A 23,346-nucleotide genomic window follows, 5' to 3' on the forward strand; every position below is an offset into this window, starting at 1 on the left:
CAATGTATGAACATGGTTTTCTGAAAACTGAAGTTGTCTCGGTCTTTGTTTGCATTTGTACTTGTCAGCTGACAGGCACGTGCACACCCCGAGAGCCCAAGAGAAAACAACTGTGGGAGAAATTTCACAGTTGCCAGCAGCCACATAAACTAGAGTACTTCGTCCCAACTACTAAATATCTGTCTGGTAACTAATGTTTAGAATAAAAATCACCATAACCCAATCACAACATGTCAGCACAGAGGGGGTGCTTTCAGTATGACCTTCTTAGCCACATGGCTAACAAGCTAACCATGGAACTGACTGATTCAGGGAAACTATTTTTCATTACGGCTATAGTAAATATGTTTGTATGTTCACACTGTTAACTTCTGCTTTTTAAAATGGAGTTATTCTTCACATTTCAGATTTCTTAGATGCCGGCTTTTTAAAACTTGCTAAATCATGTAAGAAGGATCATCTACCGTTGAAAAACACATCACGTTGTAAAAAAAATAGTTTATCAGAAAGTTCACTGTTTAATATCAAAGTTTCCCCAAGTTTATAATAATAATCAAACTAATTGTCCATTTTTGAATTAACAAACATTCTAGAATGGAGCTTGTAAAATGCAGTTATTTCCTAGCACACATTATTTCAGTGGGTTTACTTTCATAGGTTTGGAATCTGGTGTAACTTGGGAGAGAGTGCAAGCAAATACAGACTTGATGACACCTTTAAAAAGGCTGTCTACTTAGTATATGAGTACGATCATTAATATTTAATTATTAATCCATTTCACTTTTGTTTTTTTTTTTTTTGCGGTACGTGGGCCTCTCACTGTTGTGGCCTCTCCTGTTGCGGAGCACAGGCTCCGGATGCACAGCCTCAGCAGCCATGGCTCACGGGCCCAGCCGCTCCGCGGCATGTGGGATCTTCCTGGACCGGGGCACAAACCCGCGCCCCCTGCATCGGCAGGCGGACTCCCAACCACTGCGCCACCAGGGAAGCCCTCACTAATCTTTTTCACCCAATGTTAATGATGACAAAAGTCAAATTTAGCTAATAATTATTAATTCTAAATCAGTGAAATCTCAACTAATGGTTTTAAGATAAAGCCTGTCTATGGTTGACTTGTCAAATTCCTAATAAGCATTATTTAAGACATCAAGAATATAATCCATAACTTGGCCATGAACAATGCAGTTGCAAAGAATGCGTACAAAAAGCTGTTTACCCTTCAGCGGGGTCCAATGCAAGAGCTCTGGGACTATCTAGGTCTTTCCACACCAAAACTTGTCGGTGCTGCCCGTCCAACTTTGATACCTCAATTCGATTTGTTCCTGTGTCTGCCCAGTACAAGTTCTTCCCAAGCCAGTCTACTGCCATGCCTTCTGGATAATCTAAGCCAAATTCTACCACATGTTCCAGTGCACTGCCATTCATAAAGGCTCTGCTGATGGTCTGCAAAAATAAGATTAACAAAAAAGTCACAGGGCTTAAGTACAAAACACCATCCAGAAGGAATGTATGGTTTGGTTTTCGTTGGGTGGGAGGATCCAGAAGAGCCAGAGGCATAGTTTCTCAATACAATTCACATATTTTATAAGCAAAGAAAAAAAATGATGTCAATCTCTAATAAATGCAACTGTGACCTCAAGTTTTATTGCCAATTCAGGGAGAAAGTTTTGAAATTTTTAAGGACCAGAAATTTATTCTAGTAGAACAGTGGAATGACTATTCTTGTAAAATTTATTAGTAATCAAGTGAAAAAGACGTGACCAGAATGTTGTAGACTTTTAACTGGTAGTCAGCTTCCTGAGGGTACTTGAGAGTAGGCCATGTCACCGTGTCAACTGAAGATCTCAACAACCTTATATTGATACCTTATAGAAGTGCATGTGACTATTATCATACCATTACCACTGTAGCTTTGAATCCCCTAAAAATTAAAACCATCATAATTCAAGCTATTAATAATAGCTGTTACTTTGTGGCAAGTACTATCCTAAGTACTTTGTGTACATATATTTTCTGATTTAATCCTTACAACAGCCCTGCAAGATAGACATTATCGCTATTTTCAAGATGAGGAAACTTACAAGCCCACACAATAAAAGCCAAGATAAAGCATTTATTCACTCATTTAACAGATTTTACTGAACACCATTAGAATCCAACTCTGGGTCTAACATTCCATGGTTTTTGCACATGAGACAAAATTTTACACAAGTTATCTAAAACAATCTGGAAGAAGGAAAGCTTATTCTCCAGATTTTCCGGTTAAGAGCTCCTCCTTATTGACTCAATGTGCTTTTCAATATTTATTCTGGGGGAAAAAAAAAGGTATGCTATAACTCATAATTGCCATTTTCTACCTCAGTCAGGCGCCCCAAAATTTTTTTTAATAAATTTAGAGTCAAGTCTCTACAAGCCATTTATATGAAGCATACAATTGCTTACTCTCTAACTGAAGAAAATGTCACTCATTAAATTCAAACAGAACAAAGTAGAGGAAGATTATGTCTTGCAGATTTAGAACACTCAAGCAAAGTATCTTGCACTAAAACATACTTAATAAAAAATACTGAATGGGCCTTTCCCTCGACTTCCTTTAAAAAGTTAAGTGTTTTTGTAGAACTCTGCCTATTAAGTAATGAGGAAAGTTGATAATAGCACGAAGAGTCAGAAATCCTAGATGCTCTCCCTTTTAGCCCCCAGTTTTAATATTTCAGTTCTTTTGCTAACCTTGAGTGATATGTCAGTCCAGTAAATTCGGTTGTCTGTCACATCAAAATCCAAAGCAGAAGCTTCTTTGACACCAGTGAGCGGGATGGCCACGTTATTATTGTTAGTTTCCAAAGAAATTCTCCTGATATCTGCTCTCCGTGAAAACAAAAGGAAAGCCTCTGGGACAATGCAGGTCTTCATGTCACTGATGAGTTCAAAGCCAATGGGGCAGGCACAGCGAAGGCCCTGAGGTCTATAGAGGCAGAGATGGCTACATCCCCCATTCTCCTCAGCGCAGGGGTTGGAACCTAAAATTATAAAAGGGCACAGAAGGACACACGCATTGATACAATCAACACATTTTCCATTTAAAGTGACTAAGCATTTGTTTCACAAAGACCAAGGATTATATTTGCTCTCAAATCTAGAGTTTCAGCTGTAATCTCATAGACATGCACTGTGAGGGTTAATAGGGAATAAAAGGCCAGGCACAGTTGTGCAGGCCTATAGTCCCAGCTACTCAGAAGCAGGATGGCTTGAGCCCAAGAGTTTTGATCGGTAATGCTCTATGCTGATTGGGTATCCGATTAAGTTGGCATCAGTATGGTGACCTCCCAGGAGTGGGGACTACCAGGTTGCCTAAGGAGTGCTGAACTGGCCCAGGTTGAAAACGGAGCAGGTCAAAACTCTTGTGCTGATCAACTGGGAACAGAGGTATGACAAAAATACTTTCCTTTGTACCCACAGTAAACTTTAAGTAAACTATATTATTCATACAGTAGAAATTCTTTTCATGAAGGGGTGTGTGTGTGTGTTAAGTTTAGCCCTTCAATTCAAACTATGTAGGCAGAGGACTAAGCCAACATTTAAAAGGTTATTCCTACCAATCAATCTGATAACTTAAAGTTCTCATTTGTTTTTGGATAAACAACTTTAAAGAAAGTTCTTGATTCCAAAATTATTCATGGACCATCTACATGGTGCCCAGCACTAGGTCATCCCCAAATATCACTGAACTTGGTGATATGCTGAAAATATGTTTGGAGGTTTCAGGAACCAAAAGAAGAAAGTGATTTGGAGTATTTTCCCTGGGACATTTATTTAATTTCTCTGGTTCTTACATTTAGGGTTTGACAGTAGGGAGGTGGAAGGAAATGGAATGATAGTCCCTGAGAAAGAAGATAATTGTCTAAAAGCTGTTCACTGTCTTCCTTAGCCACTATAAGACACCATGGGATATGATGTAAAAGGTATCAGACTTTGAGAAAAACGTACTTGTACCACAAAGAATTTATGTATATCCCCTCAAAACATCAACAGTTTACACTGCTGACTTTACAAGCTGCTGACTGTCTCTATCTTTTCTCATTCCTCGTTCAATCTCTAAGAGAACTGTGGAATTACTTACCAATGATTCGATGAACATTTGTGGCCTTCAGGCCCATGAGGTCAGGGAGCTGGTCTATGATGATTTCCCGCTCTGCACTTCGTTTGTGTACTCTTTCGATGCTACGCCTCTGCCAGTCGGTCCAGTAAACATAGTCACCCAACAAAGTAAACCCAAATATGTGGGGAATTTTGTCTTCCACTAGCACTCGTCTCCCAGTCCCATCGGTATTCATAACCTTCAAGTTTAAGTTTAAAGAGAAGGAAGAGGAAAAGATGTGTACTTATTCTTCAAACGTACGTAAAAATGACAAAACCAACTACGCCTACATCAAAATCCAAGTGTCATCTTAAGTTACTCCTGTTCCAATGCTTTCACAAAGTGACAACATGTTGATTGAATGAGAAGGATTTCGAAGACTCAATGTGGGCTCATATTTTACCTCTATCTCCCCAGTCTTTTATTACCCTTCCTTCTAAAAATTCCGGCAACACTACATTTAGTAGGCGCCTCCTCTACTAAATGACTGTGTAAAAATTCAAAGTACAATATTATCGCCTTAAGTTTGCTTGTACATCTGTTTTCAAACTGTAGTGCACCTTTGCACATATTATTTTATTACGTATTGTGTTTTATAACATATTTTATTTTATCCTGAGAGTTTTGCCTGTTTGACATCTAACGAAACTAAGATTCTAATAAGGTTACACAGCTTGTAACCTGAGCTGATGTCTTTTTTAGAACTCCTTCTATTTAGTGTATTTTTTATTTCATTGTTTTTGTTTAAAAAAAAACAACACTCTAGATACTCTCTCTGCAACTAAATTTCAAGTAACTAGGATGTGTCAGCTCTTTCCAACTACCCTACAGCACAGCGGTCCCCAACCTTTCTGGCACCGGGGACCAGTTTCGTGGAAGACAATTTTTCCACGGACTGGGTGGAGGAGGATGGTTTCAGCATGATTCAAGCACATTACATTTATTGTGCTCTTTATTTCTATTACTATTACATTGTAATATAATATGAAATATATAATGAAATAATTATACAGCTCACCATAATGCAGAATCAGTGGGAGCCCTGAGCTCGTTTTCACTTGCCACTCACTGACAGCGTTTTGATATGAGTCTGCAAGCAACTGATTTATTATGGTCTCTGTGCAGTCAAACCTCTCTGCTAATCTGTATTTGCGACCTAGAGCCCTCACATGTGCAGTTCACAGTAGGGTTCGCGCTCCTATGAGAATCTAATGCCGCCGCTGATCTGACAGGAGGCGGAGCTCAGGCAGTAATGCGACCAATGGGGAGCAGCTGTAAATACAGATGGAGCTTCGCTCGGCTCACCTCCTACTGTGCAACCCGGTTCCTAACAGACCACGGACCACTCTTGGTCTATGGCCCGGGGTTGGGGACCCCTGCTATAGCAACATTATTAAATTCGTTCTGACATTTTCATTGTAAACATCAGCAATTTCCCTAGGCGTCTTATCTGTCTCTGACATTGCAGAAACATGTACTAATCTTCTGTTCTAAAAGACAGAGGAAGTATTCTAAAGCACCAACTTCCAAGTCCTCATCTGAGAACATTTCTATCATTTAAAGTGGCCTGTGTACCAGGCAAATCAGCCTTCAAAAATGTTATTCTGTTACTAATAACATGTACATGCAAACACCCACCTAAAAAGAAGTATCAGGCATAATCTTATACAAGTGTTAGTTTTTTATTTATAAATTATATTCCATGTAAGTTAATACTGTGATGCCTAGATGGAATGACAAGCAAATATCTTTATCTCTCCTCTCTAAAAATTTTAAAACACTTGCTGACCTTCCCCAAACATCCAAACCTTGGAAACAAAATACTTAAAAATTGAGCAAAATTGTGCCATATTCTTGTATCTTCACTTGCAAATATCAATAAATATTTGATTTATATCTGATGGAAGAGAGATTATATTAGTTGGATGTTTATCTGTTCATATTAGATACAAGAGGACTTCTATTAAGCCAACCGAATAAATCTATATTTAAATATAATGTTTTTTAAAAGTCAAAAACATAGTTAAAAAGAATTAAATACTACTCCAACTCCTAACATTACACACTTTTTAGAGTTAATAATTTCTGCTTGAGACATGAGTTTAGATTTTTTACATTCACATTTTCTTGCAACAGACCATTCCTGGATATATTTTATGATGTCTATGGTTTATCTTAAAATTACTTTGGTGTTTAAGAGTAAAATGACTAAGCAGAGAAAAAGGGTTGATAATCTGTTTTCATATATAACTAGGATATAATCTCTAGAATAGCAGGAACCTAATTCATCTATTTATGTCTTTCACAGCTACTATTAAAGAGCCTGGCAGAGAACTCAATAAATATTTGTTAAATAATTTTTAAAAGGAGGGACTTCCCTGGTGGCGCAGTGGCTAAGAATCCGCCTGCCAATGCAGGGGACATGGGTTCGAGCCCTGGTCCGGGAAGATCCCACATGCCGCGGAGCAACTAAGCCTGTGCGCCACAACTACTGAGCCTGCGCTCTAGAGACCGCAAGCCACAACTACTGAGCCCGTGTGCCTAGAGCCCGTGCTCTGCAAGAAGAGAAGCCACCGCAATGAGAAGCTCGTGCACCGCAATGCAGCACAGCCCCCGCTCGCCACAACTAGAGAAAGCCCGCGCGCAGCAACGAAGACCCAACGCAGCCAAAAATAAATAAATAAATAAATTTATTTAAAAAAACAAAAAAACTTTAAAAGGAGACAGGTTTCCTAAGACCTACGACAGTCAAGAAACCTTAGTAAAAATGGAAATAAAAATTTATATAACAGTTCTTATCCTCAGATCCTAGCTTAGCCATGTGAATGAATGAAAGGTATTCTTGCCCAAATTTTAAATCCATGTGAAAATGCATACTACTGCCTACTTTTAGAGAATGGATACCTTCCTGATCCCTCCTAAAAGCAGAGCTCCAAGAAAGAATTTCTGGCCCCATTTTATTACTGCCTGGAAACTCTGATCAGAGTAAAAATTTTTCCTTTATTAGACATAATTTAGAATAGTCATTATTTTAGGTGGGAGAAGCTTATTTTAAAACTCTGTCCTTTTGCCTCCACCCTAATATGGAGATTCTCTCTTGACTCTGGTATCTTCCTCTACCCTCCTTGCAAGAATTTCCTCCCAATACTATGTCCTTCCTTCCCAGGATCTCCAATTTCTCCCTCTCCATAAGGTCCTTCTTTTCTGCCTTTAACACAGTTTCCACCACTTTAGAGAGACACTGTTTAAAAGCTGAATGATTCTGTTTTTGCTGCCATGTTCTCTGAATGATCTGTAGCTGCTGCCTCCACCCCTTACCATTCATTCCCTTACCTCCCTACAACTGGCTGACAATCCGTGACTCGGCTCAAATGACTACTGAAAATGATCAGTGACTACTTTTCTATTCTTCTCTGCTCTTGTGCTCTTCTGCACAATCTGCTTTCTATCTCTTCATCTCCCTGGTTCCTCTCTCCTTTTTCAAACCTGGCTGGATATGTTCCAAGATTTCCTGAGTTGTTCTCTGTATATAAAACACCTTTCAACAGGCCCATCGAGTCTTAAGGCTTTAATATTACCTTAGGCAGAAAAATTACAAATATGTAAAGTTCTAGTCTAAAGTCTCATCAGTTTCTACTGCAATATTTCCCACTGCATCTACCAGAAAATGTACTGCTACTTCATCTAAAATGTCATATACTTAACAGGAAACCTATCTTCTCCATTAGGGGGAGGAGTTCATCATCCTATCAGAGAGCATCTAACACAGAGTGCTAAACATTCTGTATTACAGAACTCTAAAATAATACGTTCTTACAAGCGTATGGTATAGTAAAACGTGTCTGCTTTTACCTTATTCCTCATTTCAGTATTATCTTAAATCAATTATTATCTTACGTTTAATAAACGAATACTAATTTTGCTGATTACTATGCTCCAATATTGGCCTTCCTATTAAAATGTATTTGCTGATCTAAAAGCATACACTAGTGACCTAATACTGAACTTCTTTTTAAAAATAAAATCTAAATTTCTACTTCAAAAATATTACAGGATCAACCAACTCTCCTCTTTCAGTTATGTGTCCTGCAACATTCTTGTTTGTTCATTTTGAGAAATTAACAACTTAAACAAAGATAGCTTATTAGCTATGAATTTAGATAATGGGCAAAGAATGAAACTGAAAACCACAGTGAGAAAAATAACAAAAAGATAATTCCGAAAGATTCTTCTGGTTTACACAACTCAGCATTTTCTTATTTAGCATTTATTCTTCATTCTTCTGCTCTCTAAAAATCTCTTATGATTAGCAAACAATACTCTGGCAGAATTAGACAGATTTGGATTTTAAATATATCACTAGATACCCTTAAGGAAATTTCTCACATGTAAAATAGGGAGAGAGCACTTACATTACTGAATTACTTAAGAATTAAAGAAAAGAATGTTTACTTATATAGCACAGTATCAGATTAATAGATGCTCAGTTAAATGCTGGTTCTTGCCCTTTATTGTTTTAGTAAAATGCTTTAGTCCCTAAAAGTAAACAGCTATACTTAAATGGCTATATTTAATTAATTTAGCAAAATATAGTGCTTCAAAATAAAAATTAATACATAAATATAAAAGGATATGTGGAAGTAAAAGATCAAACAACCACACAGTTTTAAGCTGAATAAAAACAGCACAGACTTTTCTGTATCCTTGCAACTAGTGGAAAACTGCAGGGCTGCAGCCTTATTCCCATTTCCAACCCCCATTTTTATTGTTTGCTTATGCTACTTAGATGCACGGTAACTACAACAGTAAACAAAATGGAGCAGTTTGACAATTTGATTGGAATATACTTTCTGCTGCTCCACCAGACCCTCAACTCCACTCCCCACCCCAAATCAAACAACATTAATAAACATATCTACTAAATGCAAATCACATGAAAAGCATGATGAATGCTAAGAAGTTTACAACAGGGCCTCTTCTAGCTAAGGGATTACAATCTGGTTGAGGAAGTAAACTATATTTACATTAAAACCATAAACATACACCCTTCTCTGGCGTACAGCTAATCAGGAAAAACTTTAGGAAGGAGCAGGAGTTCAAATCCACCTTCAAGAATTAGAAGAATTTGGACAAAGAAAAAGAGAAAATGATTTTTCAGAATAAAAGAAGTAACACATGTTAAGACACAGTCATGAATGTCTTGTTTGACTGACTTTGAAAGAGTCGCTGTGAGGTAGAAAGAATACAAAAGGGACTCAGAGAGACAACACCCTATAGGAGGTATGAAATTCCAGGTAAGAAAAACTATAGAAAACAAGAAACTTCTGAAAGCACTTTAAGGAGAAGTGACATAACAAAGCTGTATTTCAGGTAGACCTCATTTACCTCTATTACTGCATCCCGATTGTGCTTAAGACAAATATCTTAAATATAGAATTACGGTTAATAAAATATTTTCAATTTCTATGGGATGATAACAGAGGTCCAAAAATCCCCTTTCTGAAAGTCTTTGGGGCTAGCTCCATTTTAGAATTTGGACTTCTCTGAAATACCGAAAGGCTAACACAAGGCACATGGCGTATCACCTCTACCTGGGTCCAGGGCAGCACGTCATTGCCAAGCACGATAATATTTTTCCAGCAAGACATATACATATTCCCACAAAGGGGGATAAATAGGGACTACAATTAGTCTTACACCGCTTCAAGTCAGACGCTTTTTTTTTAAAGTGTTTTTGATGTGGACCATTTTTAAAGTCTTTATTGAATTTGTTACAATACTGCTTCCATTTTGTGTTTTGGTTTTCTTGGGCTCCCCCACCAGGGATGGAACCCGCATCCACTGCCTGGACCGCCAGGGAAGTCCCTCAAGCCAGACTCTCTACCAACTGAATTAATAAAAATAACTTTCGGTTTCAAGAGCTTTTTGGATTTCAGAATTGCACATAAAGGATTGTAGGTTAGGAATGCTTTGGTGATCTTCACTCTGGTCCCCTGACAAAACTGGGGCTTGGATCAGTGTTAATGCTGATCTAAGTGCAAGCAAGGGTCTCAGGAAGAAGAAAAACAAGCAAAGGACATGTTAAAAAGATAAGGTAATTTTTAGCAACATCTGGCAAATCAACAACAAATGACAATGAAGGTCTTAAGATCTTTAGAATAGCACAGAGTCCAAGAACTCAAATATAGTTCCCGAAAAGCCACAGCTAAGGATTTTGTAGCTTTGCACACTAGAGTAGTAGTCCCTTCCAGCTAGCTATTCCTTGTTCTCTCACTTTAAAGGCAAAAACTAAAAGTGTTTTTTTGTGGGTTTTTTTGGGGTGGGTGGGTAGCAGAGTAAATAAAGTACACACTAAAGCTAGATATAGCACATCTATTTCACATTAAACAATGTAATTAAGATATGCTAAGATACTTTAAATGTAAGTTTGTAACCACACTGCTTCCCTTAATTCCCTATCTTCCCATTCTTGACTGTTGTAGTAGCTTTTTACAACAGGGTTGGGTCTAGAACAGTGCTGGCCAAAAGAAATACAAGTTACAAATGTGAGTCATGTGTGTAATTTAAAATTTTCTAGGAGCCAGATTTTCTTAAAGTTTTTTAAAAAAACAGGTAAAGGAAATTTTAATAATATATTTAATCTATTCATATATATCCAAAATATTTTATTTCAACATGTAACCACTCTTTAAAAATTTATTAGCGAGACTTTATGTTTTTTCTTACTAGGTCTTCTTAGTATGCATTTTACACTTCAAGCATCTCAGTTCAGAGCAGCCACATTATAGGTGCTCCATAGCCATATGTGGTTACTGGCTACCCTAGTGGACTGTGCAGGATTAGAATTTCATGGTGGTGACTATACAGCCCACAACAAAGTTAATTTACTCCTGTTTTAGATTAGACCCCTGTCCCCCCTCAAACCTGCCACCTTCAGGGTTGCCCTAGACTCATCAGGCTCCGTAAAGCCACAAACAAATGTCTTCCATTTCGTCTTTCCTCCCTCCCCAGCTATGCTATACTTAATTCTAATATGGGTTAAAATTACTTCAAAAAATGATTTCTCATGAAAAGAATAAAACTCTACTTTTTTCATCTTTTATCACATTTGTAAGTTTACATTTCAAAGTACTAGCTGAGATTTGCAAGAGTAAGGACAAAGGCATGATTCTTTCATTTCTTTTAGGTTATATCAAAATAAAAGTATTAAAATCACATTTATATTAATAAGAGAATCCCTATCTGCCATCTCCTTGGCTCTCCCCTTAAGAGCATTCTAGATTGACAGATAATGGTTGAAGCCAGGTAGTTCCTGAGTATCTTTACTCTGCTTTACTACATGTCTGAAATTTTCCATAATTAAAAAAAAAGATGAAGAGAGGAAAGATAAGGGAAAAGTCCACGGGCACCTGAAAAATAATAATAGTTGTTAGTAATAAATGCTGTTATCATTTTTGTTGTTCATATGATGTAGGAGGCAATTTATAAGAATCCTCTGAAGAAATTAAGGGATCAAAAACTTACACAAAATCTGATTGTGAGACTTTACTTCTAAAGAACTACATATTTCCCTTTATACAGAGTCTGATTACTTTCTGAAATGTGTTTCCTTCCATTACTTTTGCAGAGTTGACACTTCTTAGACAATTGGCTTCTGCCCTAAATGCTTCTCTTTTATCAGCCACACAATCTCTCTCTACTACTGGGCAGAAGCAACATAGAGAAACAAGAACATGTTGCTTTGTCTCAAAGAAAATTACTGTTACACTTCTCATACCCGAGGAGTAACAGTTTTGGACAGGTTACTAGGTTTGTAAATACAGTTTTAAGCCCCTTTATGTTTAAAATAACAACCCAAATCCTGGTAAAAGCTTGCTTGTACATTCTGAACCCAGAACAAACGCACCATTTTAGGCCAATCCAAAAGATAACCCTTATGCTTTAAAAGCTGAGCCAACACTAATTAAATCTTCTTGAGGGTGTGTTTCACCATATTACCTCAGAGTGGTTTAATTAAACTAAAATTAGGCTTCTGTCACTTCTAAAATCTACCTCCAAATCTGAACCAGAGTCTCCAGTGGTTTCAGCTGCTTCAACCACATTGTGGTATGGATTTAACATTCTGAGGCATTTCCAAATATTGCAAACCACACTGAGCATACGGGCTACAACAGGAAACAGATGTGGGTTAACCAGAACATTATCTTCACAGAGAGGAGGTAATGGCAAACCTTCTGCAGACATCACATCCGGTTTTTTTGAGCAGTTTCATCAGCCCATTAAATACCAAGACAGGATTACCCATGAAATCCTGGAACGCAGCCAGTCTACTACCAAAGTTGCTGCTATGCAAATTCACTTGACTGGACATGTTCAAGAAATAGATGACAACAGGACAACCAGGCACCCATCATAAAATGCTATCAAGTTCCAAAAAAGAAATGCAAATGAACCATTCCTCTTATACTGTTCCAGCCAATATCCAAAACAAGTAGTAAATTTAAAGTTTTTATATATATATGAGAGAAAAATAGGTATCATTGGGGGCTGATTCATATACTTCATAGGTTATAAAGTATAATTTCATAGAAATGGCATTTTTGAAAACTATATCAATGGAAATAACATTTCAGTCATGCAGAATCTCACTGGGGTGAGAAGGAAAGAGAAATGCTTTGCATCCAGTAGGGAAAGCAAAGGGACGCCATGCACCTGTTTAAGAGAGCAGTAACGGCAAATTCAGTTCTGCATTTAAAGCCTTTAACCTACTTCAAGACATATTATGTCTGAGTAAATACAAGTGATTTTTAATATGGAAAGAAAAAGTATCAAACTTGCACTAGGTAGTTTCATAATATTTTTTCAAGGAGTCGTGCTTAGAATATTAAACATTTGCAGTTACTATGCTCTTTTACCGATAGAGCTACGAATTGCTATTGTGACCAAAGCATTCTAAAACATGAATTACTCAGAAAAACTATAAAATTCAGAACAGATTTTCAGCTGAAGGTATCACTATGATGAAAACCAACACCACCTTAGTCAATAGGCAAATGCTTCATGAGATACTTGTGAGAACCCCACTGTCCTGGAGCCTTTAATAAACCCTAAGGGAAGCACATTAGCATATTAACAAGGGAAAAATGCTCCCTTTCCTCTCATTCTTTTCAAGCACAACTAACATATATTTGGAGTCTTAGTAGGAAAAAAAAAAAATCAACTCTAACATCTTAGTATTAAGACAAATTGCTCAAGTACCCATGAGCACGCCTTATGCCCAGATACTGGTTTTTAAATACTATTCTTCATTAAAAAGAACCATGGCTCCTTGGCATGGGAAATAAGAGAAAGCTGGAATATGCTGTTGTTCCAAAAAGTATTTTAAAAATGACAGGGGCTCCTTACAAAATTAAAATTAAATTACCATTTGATTCAGCAATCCTACTTCTGGTACATACCCAAAAGAAATGAAAACAGGATCCCAAAGAGATATCGGCACACTCATGTTCACTGCAGCAGTATTCACAACAGCCAAGAGGTAGAACCAACTTAAATGTCCATCAACAGATGAATGGATAGAGAAAATACGGTATATACATACAATGGAATATTATTCAGCCTTAAAAAAGACGGGAATCCTGTCACAGACCACAACTCGGATGAACACTGAGGACATATGCTAAATGAAATAAAGCCAGTCACAAGAAGATAATACTGCATGGTTCCACTTATAAGAGGTATCTACAGTAATCAAACCCTTAGAAACAGAAAGTGAAATGGCAGTTGCCAGGGGCTGGTGGGGAAGCAGTTGTTCAAAAGGAATGGAGATTCAACGTTGCAAGATGAAAAAGTTCTACAGATCTTGCAGAACAATGTGCATATAATTAGCACCACTGTACACTTAAAAATGGTTAAGATGGTAGGTTTTATGTTATGTGTTTTTCACCACAATTTAAAAAAAAAAAAGATGGAGGCATGTCAAAAGGACACAGAATCACCTTGAAGGTGATCCTAATGCCAATTCTGGAACATTTTTTGCAACAATATAATGATGATAACGAAATATACCCTGTAGAATAAACTGAACATCCATGGGCTCATATATATACATATATATGTGCATACATATATATATGAATAATTGAATAAATAGGAAAGGGGACACCTCTTCCTTATGGGAGAATTCCAATTAATATAACAGGAATAATGGAAATGGTATCAGTGTTCACTTCCTGGTGTTGATCACTATTCTATGAGTATGTAAAATGAACCTGGGTGAAAAGTTTTATTACTCTTGCAAATTTTTTGTTGAAGTCTGAAATTATTTCAAAATGAACAGTCTAAAAAAGAGGCAGCAGAACTCAACACAAAAAGTACTGTTATTAGGAATCAGGAAACTTGAATTCCATTGTTTTCTTCATAAATAGCAAGTCCTATGACCTTTGACAAATTAAAGAAGCTAACTAATCAAAAAGCAACAAACACTGCTGAATTCTGGGAAGAGAAACCTGGGATAGGAAGAACAAATGTTTGTGTAAGTATATGACACTATCTAGAAATCATCTGATAATGTCTAAACCGTCTGAACATGGCTTTTTTCCCAAAGACAACAACACTTTGAAAACCCATGAAACTCTGTTTGCTTACTATCTATAGACTAATGAAATCTATTGTGGCAGAGAAGGGTTTGGGAATTTTCCCCCATATTTTAAGAATAACACTGTAACTAAAACACAAAATAGTAGTGTTATAAATCTCAACCAGACATACAGACCAAGTCATAAATCAATCTAAAATCAAAAATAAATGAACATTTAACGTTTTAAATGTCTAAAGCTAAGTGAAAGAAGCCATACTTATAAGGCAACATACTGTATGATTCCATTTATGCAAATCTAGGTGCAGAGGTTGCCGGAGAGTGGGTGTGGGGAGTTGAAAATAAAGGGGCAGCACAAGGTAGTTTTTGTGATTGATGGAAATGTTCTGTATCTTAATTGTGGTGGTGGCTACATGACTCTATGCACTTATTAAAACTTATGGAACTGTAAAAAAAATCAATCAAAAACAAAAAACTGAACAGGGTCTATTTATTAATAGCATAAAGCCTCTAATTTCAGTCCTACTTACAAGCTCTACAAGCCTGGCAGATCTCAGAAGCTCAAAATTATAAATGAAATAACAAAATACTAATCTATTGAAAATCTTAGCACTATAAAAGGGATTCTAACTCCTTCCCTCAGATTATTATTTCAGATCAAATCTACCAAAAAAACAAATCATAGTACAATGAATGAAGAGTTTAGGAAATCTATTAAGAGTACAACAAAAAAATTACAGGGCCTGCATTATAACATTCTCAACATTTTAAAATTGTAAGCTACACTTAAAGTGGAAAAAAAATTGAAGGAGAATCATTTGCTCGTTATGGATAACTTCAGCAATGACTATTACACAGAATCCTTAAATAGCTGGTGATAAATTAAGTTGAAACAAGAAGTTAAAATACTTGTTATTGTTAACATTGCTCTATGTTTTGCAAATTCCCTCCCAAGAAGTCCGAAAACTGTGGTCCTTGCCATTATATTACTTTTTACCCTTTCCAAACCTTCTAAAAACAGTAAAAATAAAATCTCTATGACCCCTCTAAAAGTATAATAATTTCCCAGCTACAGGGAAATAACCTCCTGAAAAATAATGTTTTACATGAACTCCATTAACATTTACATGTTTGGCAAGCTTCAAACAACAGCTTTAAACATTTATTTAAACCACCATGCATATTAATAATGGAGTAGCCTGCATACAGGTCAACGCAAAATCTAAATGAATAGCTTACCAGAAGTCACTAAAACTGAGTTACTAAAGATATTGAACCCCCAACAGGCAAGTTTTCTTTAGGTGATAGGAATTAAAGGCACAGTAAATAAGGAAAAATTTAAAGAAAAAAAGAAAACAGTCATGTCATCTTCAATATAGATTCCCTTTTAGCAACTCTCCCAAGCAAAGTGTTTTATTTGTTCTTAACCTATGACATGCAGTTAATATAAAAAACATCAAAAAATGTTATAACTGGAAAGAACCTAAAGATCACCTGGTTCAAATGACCTCATTGGCCAAAATACAAAGACCGGAGATTATGTGAATTATCTAAAGTCACCGAGTTAAATGGCAAAATCAAACAAGAACTAGATCAGGGTCCAATATTATAAAATGTTTCAACAAAACATCTAGAGATTACCTCCATAAAAACTAAACACTAGGGCTTCCCTGCTGGCGCAGTGGTTGAGAGTCCACCTGCCGATGCAGGGGACACGGGTTCGTGCCCCGGTCCGGGAAGATCCCACATGCCACGGAGTGGCCAGGCCCGTGAGCCATGGCCGCTGAGCCTGTGTGTCCGGAGCCTGTGCTCCACAACGGGAGAGGCCACAGCAGTGAGAGGCCCGCGTACCGCAAAAAAGAACAAAAACAACAACAACAACAAAAAAAACCCCACTGTTATAAACTGTAAAGAGGATGACCTCTCTTCTCAAGAAAGTAGGACAATGAAATCAGGACTCTTACTTCAGGGGTACAAAAACCAAAGGAATAAAAAAGGTACTTCTAAAATAATGACTGTAACTAAAAACAGCTCCCCACATATTAAATGGTTTTATACTAAAACATGAGGCGAAAAAGTATAATAGCAGAACATTTAAAAAACAATCCAAGTGCAAGTTCAAACTTGGTCACTAAGTGCTTTCTAAGTACCAAATGAACAGATTATCCTAATTTACATAGATAAAATTATACTAACTCCAACGTGAGGCAACTGCATCTTGTTTGATGAGGCTCCAGGGTTTGCTGTGCCAGTTCAGGAAAATATGATTACACCTATCATCAAGCAAGTTTCTCTAACCATAAATACGTGCAATAAGTTTTTTCGAGCCAGACAAAGTAGAGGAGATAATGAGATGACAGAGCATACAACTGGACGATACACTACTCTGGCTGCTATGGATGATAACAAGTTAGATAATGTTGTTAGAATTGTACATCAACAGGTAGCCTTTAAATAGGAGTTCAAAGATAGAGATAATCATAAGATACACCCCTATCAGAAACAAGATGATAGCCCCTGCTTACACCTCAGTGAATACAGTCTCCAAATCCAGGTATTCTGTTCGGCTGAGGAATCTAATAATGGAATTTATCAAAATCATTCTTCCGTTATTATATGTCAAGAAGATGTGGGGAAAAATATATATTCATATATATACATACATATAGTGTGGTAGAGTAGTAGGAATGGGCAAAGATTCAGGTATTTAAGTTATCCTGAACATTCCTCTAAAAGTAAAACCAATTTTAAGGAACACTTATAAACTGGCAAAGATTCAAAAGAAAGAACTTGTTGGTACTTGTCATACACTCAGGAGAGCTTTATCTCAACCACAGATGATTATATTATTATAATTTCTTAAGGAGGAATTAATCTTAGAAAAAACAGTAAGAAAAACCATCATAAATGGGTCCTTGTGTGTTTTAACAGAGTTTCACAATACACGGGCTAAAGACGCCACAGAAATTACTTTAAAAGAAATCTGGATACTTGGGAAACAAATTTCTTTATAAGAGTACTGATTAAACAGAGGAAGTTGTCACGAGAGGAAAATACAGCCCTGCATAATAACCTGTTTCTGTTTCCCAACAAAATTGTGCCAGGTATAATTAGATTTTGACAAAACTACCTATGACACTGTTCTCTAAACTAGGGAAATTTACAATAAAAGAGATGTGAAATAATTCTACATGTCCTTGAAGTAAACAAGAAAAATGTCTCTCTTCACCTACAACCACTAGGTGTTGCTGCATTTGTCAGCATAAGCTCAGAAATGAAAAGGGGGAAAAAATGAATAAAAAGTATATAATGAGAAAGTAAACTGTGAGAAAATTTCAGCTATGACAATATTATTATTTTCAATAAAACCAGTGACTGAAAACGCATTAACTGAAAATGTTTTAAACTTATAAATTACTATGATATGTCTTCACTATTGGTAAGCAGTACTGCAGGCCCTCAGTACAACCAATGTTTCTGGCAGTTAAAACGGACTGAGAAAAATGAGAATAGTGTTAAGACACAATGTGCTTCTGCCTACTGCAGGGTCTTATAAAGTTGAAATAAAGGCTTGTTTGATGTTCCCCAACCAGAAAAAAGAAAATGATCCTTTCTGCTAATGCTTTAGTATTTATTATCAGGAAGCCCCAGAACACTACAGTAACACTTGGGTGGGGAGTAGAGGGGACCCCAGTGCAGACAAGTAAACTAGAAACTTGTATGTAAAAGGTGAGGAAATGATTTCAGCATAATGAAGAAACGTAAATAAGTACCAGGAAGTACCTTTTAAATAACACCTACAGTTAAGTGGTCACTGTCAGTTGCAAAGTAGGGAAATCAGACATATCCTCACAAACACATTCTTATATTAAAGCACCAGCCAATACGATGACTGTCTTTTTAAAAAATGTGACATCATCAGCAATTCCCTATGTACCATCCCTCTCTGCGGAATTGGTTATAGACCTCAGGTAAACCTATTTATTCTTTCTCGCAACTCTGTACAACAGAAGTCGAGTCTGAAACCCAGAGCTCCCCATTAATTTTCTCTGGTTTCCCCAATCCTCACACCCAGCTCCCCAATATCCAGCATCTGGTTACATCAACACTTACCCAAAAAAGTGAGTGAGAACCTGATCTAAGGAATCTCCACTGAGGGAGCAGAGAGCATAAGCGAATGAACATTTTAAGCTCTTCCCATAAGATCCACTCAAAACACAAGAGTTTACTATGCCTTACACTGCTACATAATTTATCAAATACTTATCTTTTCTTCCCAAATGTACTGGAAACATATATCCCAAGTAAACTCTCAGTCTTCCAGAAGAGAATAAGGCCACTACAACCATAATTTAATATTTTCTTATAGTCCCGGGAAAAAGTACCTTTCATTCTTGGGCATGACAAAAGCAGGGAAGCTTTCTTAAGAGAAGGAGAGTAGCAAGGAGCATGTGACCTAGACTAGGGTCAGATCAGCACCTAGGATCAGCTGATACCTAACAAGAGGCTAGCAAGTAATCCTAGAAAAAGAAGCATTTTTAAAATTCTGTGTCTTCCCAAAAGTTTTAGTCGACCTACTACTGAGTAAAGAAAAATGAAAAAGCTGGTGGTTACAGTTGCTCCTATAATCACTACTAGTCTTAGAGAGGGAAACTAACAGCTTTTCTCCCTCAGTTATGCAATATGAAGAGCTGTGCTCTTTCCTTAGTTTGCCATATACCAGCAATTTTACATATCGTTGTAAATTTGAGGGTAACAGATAACAATATCTGCTCTCTTTATTTCCCAGATGTGTCTGTAAAAAGAATTTTTTTTACATTGTAATTGTAATTAAAATTACAAATCAATTAGGGAAACTTCATCAGAATCTCTGGGGAAAGAATGAGGGGAGGTCATTGTGTGTATAATTTGGTGGAAGGAGATATATCACTAACCTCAAATAATCTGTCAAAAGGGGGACAAACAACAAATAGCAGCTGTGTTCCAGTAAACCTGGAAGAAGAGAAATAGATCTGAAAGGTAAGTTTAAGGATGCTGGTACAAGTCAAGGAGGAAGGAAATAAGAAGTGAGAAAGCAAATGACACCACTTACATACATATACACAGCTCAAAAAGCCGGAACTAATACTAATTTTAAGACCTACTGCACTTCCTGCAAACTAAGAAAATAAATCCTGTAAAATGAATATTAGATATTGTTATATAATGTGTATTCATTTTTACTCTTAAATACTGTCATTCAGAACCTCCATAAATTCCCATTTCTTTACCTGAATCCCTCCTGAACTATTTGTGGTTTTGAATGAATTTCTATATCTAAAGTGCTAAAAGTGATCTGCAGTAGGGAAAATAAGACTTGAAAAATTCCTAGAAAGAAACAAATGTTTTATTTACCATCTAATCAGTCAGTCATAGTAAGCTAAGAAAGATCAAATACAGAATTTTTTAAATCCCTATAAAATAATAAATCACGTGTTCTTCCGTGCTGTAAATTATGTGCTCTTTCCTTATGTGCAGACATTCCTCTGGGACACATGGACTTAAACTATTTTTCTAAGAGTAGTATACCTATATACTCATGTATAGTCCACAGCTGATCAACAATACACATTTGTGAACTGGATGGGAATGTTGTGAGATTTGTACTCAAGCCTACCCAAGTGAAGCTAATAGCCTGTCTGAAAAGTGAACTCATAACCTTTGTCTCATTAGCACTGCACTCCAGCTGCTAGATTCAAACCTAACTTGGATTTAAAGGGGGTGGGGGCAGTGAAACACTAACGACAGGAAGAAAATTTATATAGTCAAGTCTATGCATAATTTTCTATTAATGGAAACCAGCTGCAAGAGTTGAAGATGGTTTTCAGTATTTAAGCCTGGTGGAACACTAATGGGTTTTTTCTATTCCAAGATTCCATTCTTAAAGGAAGGCCCTTTAACTCATTATTCCCTCAGAGTCCCTGACATTCCTAAGAATCACCTTTCTAAAGTAACTGCTCCAGAGCCCAAATTATCTATCTATTGCGAGATGTGTGCTGTGCCTTTGAAGAGCCATTCAAAGCTATTCCTTATATGAGAAGTCATGTGTTTTCCAAAGAAATACTGTGATCAAAACTCCGTTTTAAGTATGTGATTCACAAGACCTCTAGCAATTCAAAGTTGTAAAGTCAGACTTCACAATCAATTATCAAGGATATATGCTCTTCACAAAACAATGTGATAAAACAGTCACATATTCACATATGGTGGTTGTTTCCACCGTAATTCTATTCTGATTGCCCTTAGTTCTATCATTTGGAAAAGATTTCCCCCAAGCTTTGGCTAATTAATTTTTCTCCCACACAGCTCATAAATCAATTTAAAAACCATTCGCATGTAACCATCTTAATAGTTAATATATGCCACCACCTGCCCCAACACCATCACCAACAGAAAGTATATATGCATGTATGGGCTTTGTTGTCCTGACGACTATCAGCTCTTTCAGTCTAGAGCTTATGTAATATTTGGTTTGTGCAAACTGCCCCTAGGAAATTCAGGCAGTGGTTTTACCCATAATGAGAAAAATCATTCACATAAGCTTTTAAGACTAGAGATACATGAATACCCATTTCTCATGCCAGTGTAACTCAGAAATTTTATGGTTAGATGGAAGAAAATACACAATCCCTAGAATCCTAAAGGTTGAATAAAATACCTCCGGCACCCCAGTGAAGATGCAAGAATATCTGCATCAAATTACCATTAATTCAAAAACGATTATAAAACTGGTTTCAAAATGAAAAAGCAAGAAACAAACCTCAATTTTGTCTGTTTTGGCATCTCCCCAGTATATTTTGCCTTCATCATAATCCAAGGCTAAACCATTTGGCCAACCAAGAGAAGTGTTAACCAACACTACTCGATCAGAACCATCCAGAGCTGCTCGCTCAATTTTCGGGATTTCTCCCCAGTCAGTCCAATACATGTACCTATAGAAGTACACAGAATATGAGCTAAAAACAGATAATAAACTGTAACTTTCAGATATCCTAAAGGTGAGATCCACCCCTCCTTTACACTGATCATCCGTTAACACCACAGAAGGAAAAAAAACATAAGACAAACATACGAAGAGTAAGTTTAAGACATTTATAACAGCAGTGTGTAAGCTTGTAGAAAATTTTCAGAATGAAACAGTGTTTTCTAGAACTGATAATGCCTCCCAATAATGATATTCTATTTTCAGTTGTGTTTTTCAAAATATTTTGTACTCCTTCCCAGGAACAGTCCTCTCTTTCTTGCTGGCTTGTCATCTCTGACACAAAAAGGTTAAACCAGTAGTAATATTCAGATGGCAAACTGATTTCCCCAAATCACTAACTCCTCCTGTAGCACTAAGTGATTCTTGAGGCTCCTGAGAATTTAAGGGGCTCGAAGGCATTGGTATGCACTGAGGTGTAATAATTTGTCATTATGTTCACCCTCAGGATGAATCTCATAGTAACAAACAACACTGGTGAGGATGTAGAAAGCTGTGTTTCCCTGGACCATCGTCAGGGTGTTATAGCCAAAAAAAAAAAAGACTAGGCATAAAGCTACATGGCCTGACCAAGTTTTGGAAATCAAATCATTTATATGCTTGTGGACATACAAAAAGTAAGATATATTCTTTACCAAGTCGTTCTGGAAGTACTGAAAATGAGATGAAATTAAATTTTCTAGGGGGGAAGAGAAAGAGCTCTGAAAACAACTTCTTTCCACAATTTTCATGGTCATGATGCAACCTCGGCAAAATCTACAGCCAATACCCAAAGTCAGCAAGCATGGACTTAATTTAGAAGGAAAAAGTATTCAAAACATTCAAGGAAAAAAACTAGCAATTCTTTAACTTGAGATTTTATTCCAATCACTATATTCTAAAAATGGACAGTCGTTAAAGAGCTATTTATTGGAAACCAGCATATACTTCACATTGTTTTTCTCAATGTTTCTAGGAACCTGTAAAAAACCAGAAACACCTGGCAAAATTTTCTATCAGCAGAGCCTCTTACCCAACCATGGGATCTAAAACAATAGCCCGGGGTTCCTCTAAGTCCTCTGAAATCAAGATCTTCCTCATGGTCCCGTTGAGCCTTGTCACTTCTATCCGATCAGTGCCAGTGTCTGTCCAATAAAGATTTCGGGCAACCCAATCAACAGCAATACCATCAGGATGGGCGATTTGAGCAGTGACCACAAACTGACTGCCAGATCCATCTATGAATGAGCGGCGTATGGCCCTCACTTCATCGTCAGTCCAGTAGATATAGCCTTCCACAGGATCATAATCTATGGCAATGGCATGACGGATGTCTTCCAACTGTAGAACAATGTCTGTGAAATCTGGTGTATCCAAAGAAATTCGTCTCAAATCTGTCCTTCGGGCTAAAAGCAGTAATTCAGTGGCACCTAGAAAAACAAAGTGAAAAAAATGAAGAAAAAACTTGAAACCCACAGGCAAAATTTAGTTACTCTAAATACAAAATGCAGAACTTCTTCAGTAATTGAAAAGTAATGAGTATAAAAGGCTACTAAGGGGCTTCCCTGGTGGCGCAGTGGTTGAGAGTCCGCCTGCCGATGCAGGGGACACGGG

The 23,346-nt window shown here is 37.0% G+C and overlaps 1 protein-coding gene across 2 annotated transcripts in view; it reads right to left on the reverse strand.

The window, feature by feature from the left end:
• Positions 1–23,346, reverse strand: part of LRP6 (LDL receptor related protein 6) — a 171,218-nt gene that overhangs the window by 45,792 nt on the left and 102,080 nt on the right. For both annotated transcript variants that reach the window (XM_024733139.1, XM_024733140.1), the window contains exons 6-10: positions 22,766–23,162; positions 21,532–21,703; positions 4,118–4,334; positions 2,728–3,017; positions 1,217–1,443 (exon numbers count right to left, since the gene is read on the reverse strand). In XM_024733139.1, the coding sequence (XP_024588907.1) occupies positions 1,217–1,443; positions 2,728–3,017; positions 4,118–4,334; positions 21,532–21,703; positions 22,766–23,162 (1,303 nt within the window). The remainder of the gene's footprint in view (positions 1–1,216; positions 1,444–2,727; positions 3,018–4,117; positions 4,335–21,531; positions 21,704–22,765; positions 23,163–23,346) is intronic.

This window comes from Neophocaena asiaeorientalis, unplaced genomic scaffold (genome assembly GCF_003031525.2).
Source record: "Neophocaena asiaeorientalis asiaeorientalis breed wild unplaced genomic scaffold, Neophocaena_asiaeorientalis_V1.1 scaffold150, whole genome shotgun sequence".
Lineage (NCBI taxonomy): Eukaryota > Metazoa > Chordata > Mammalia > Artiodactyla > Phocoenidae > Neophocaena > Neophocaena asiaeorientalis.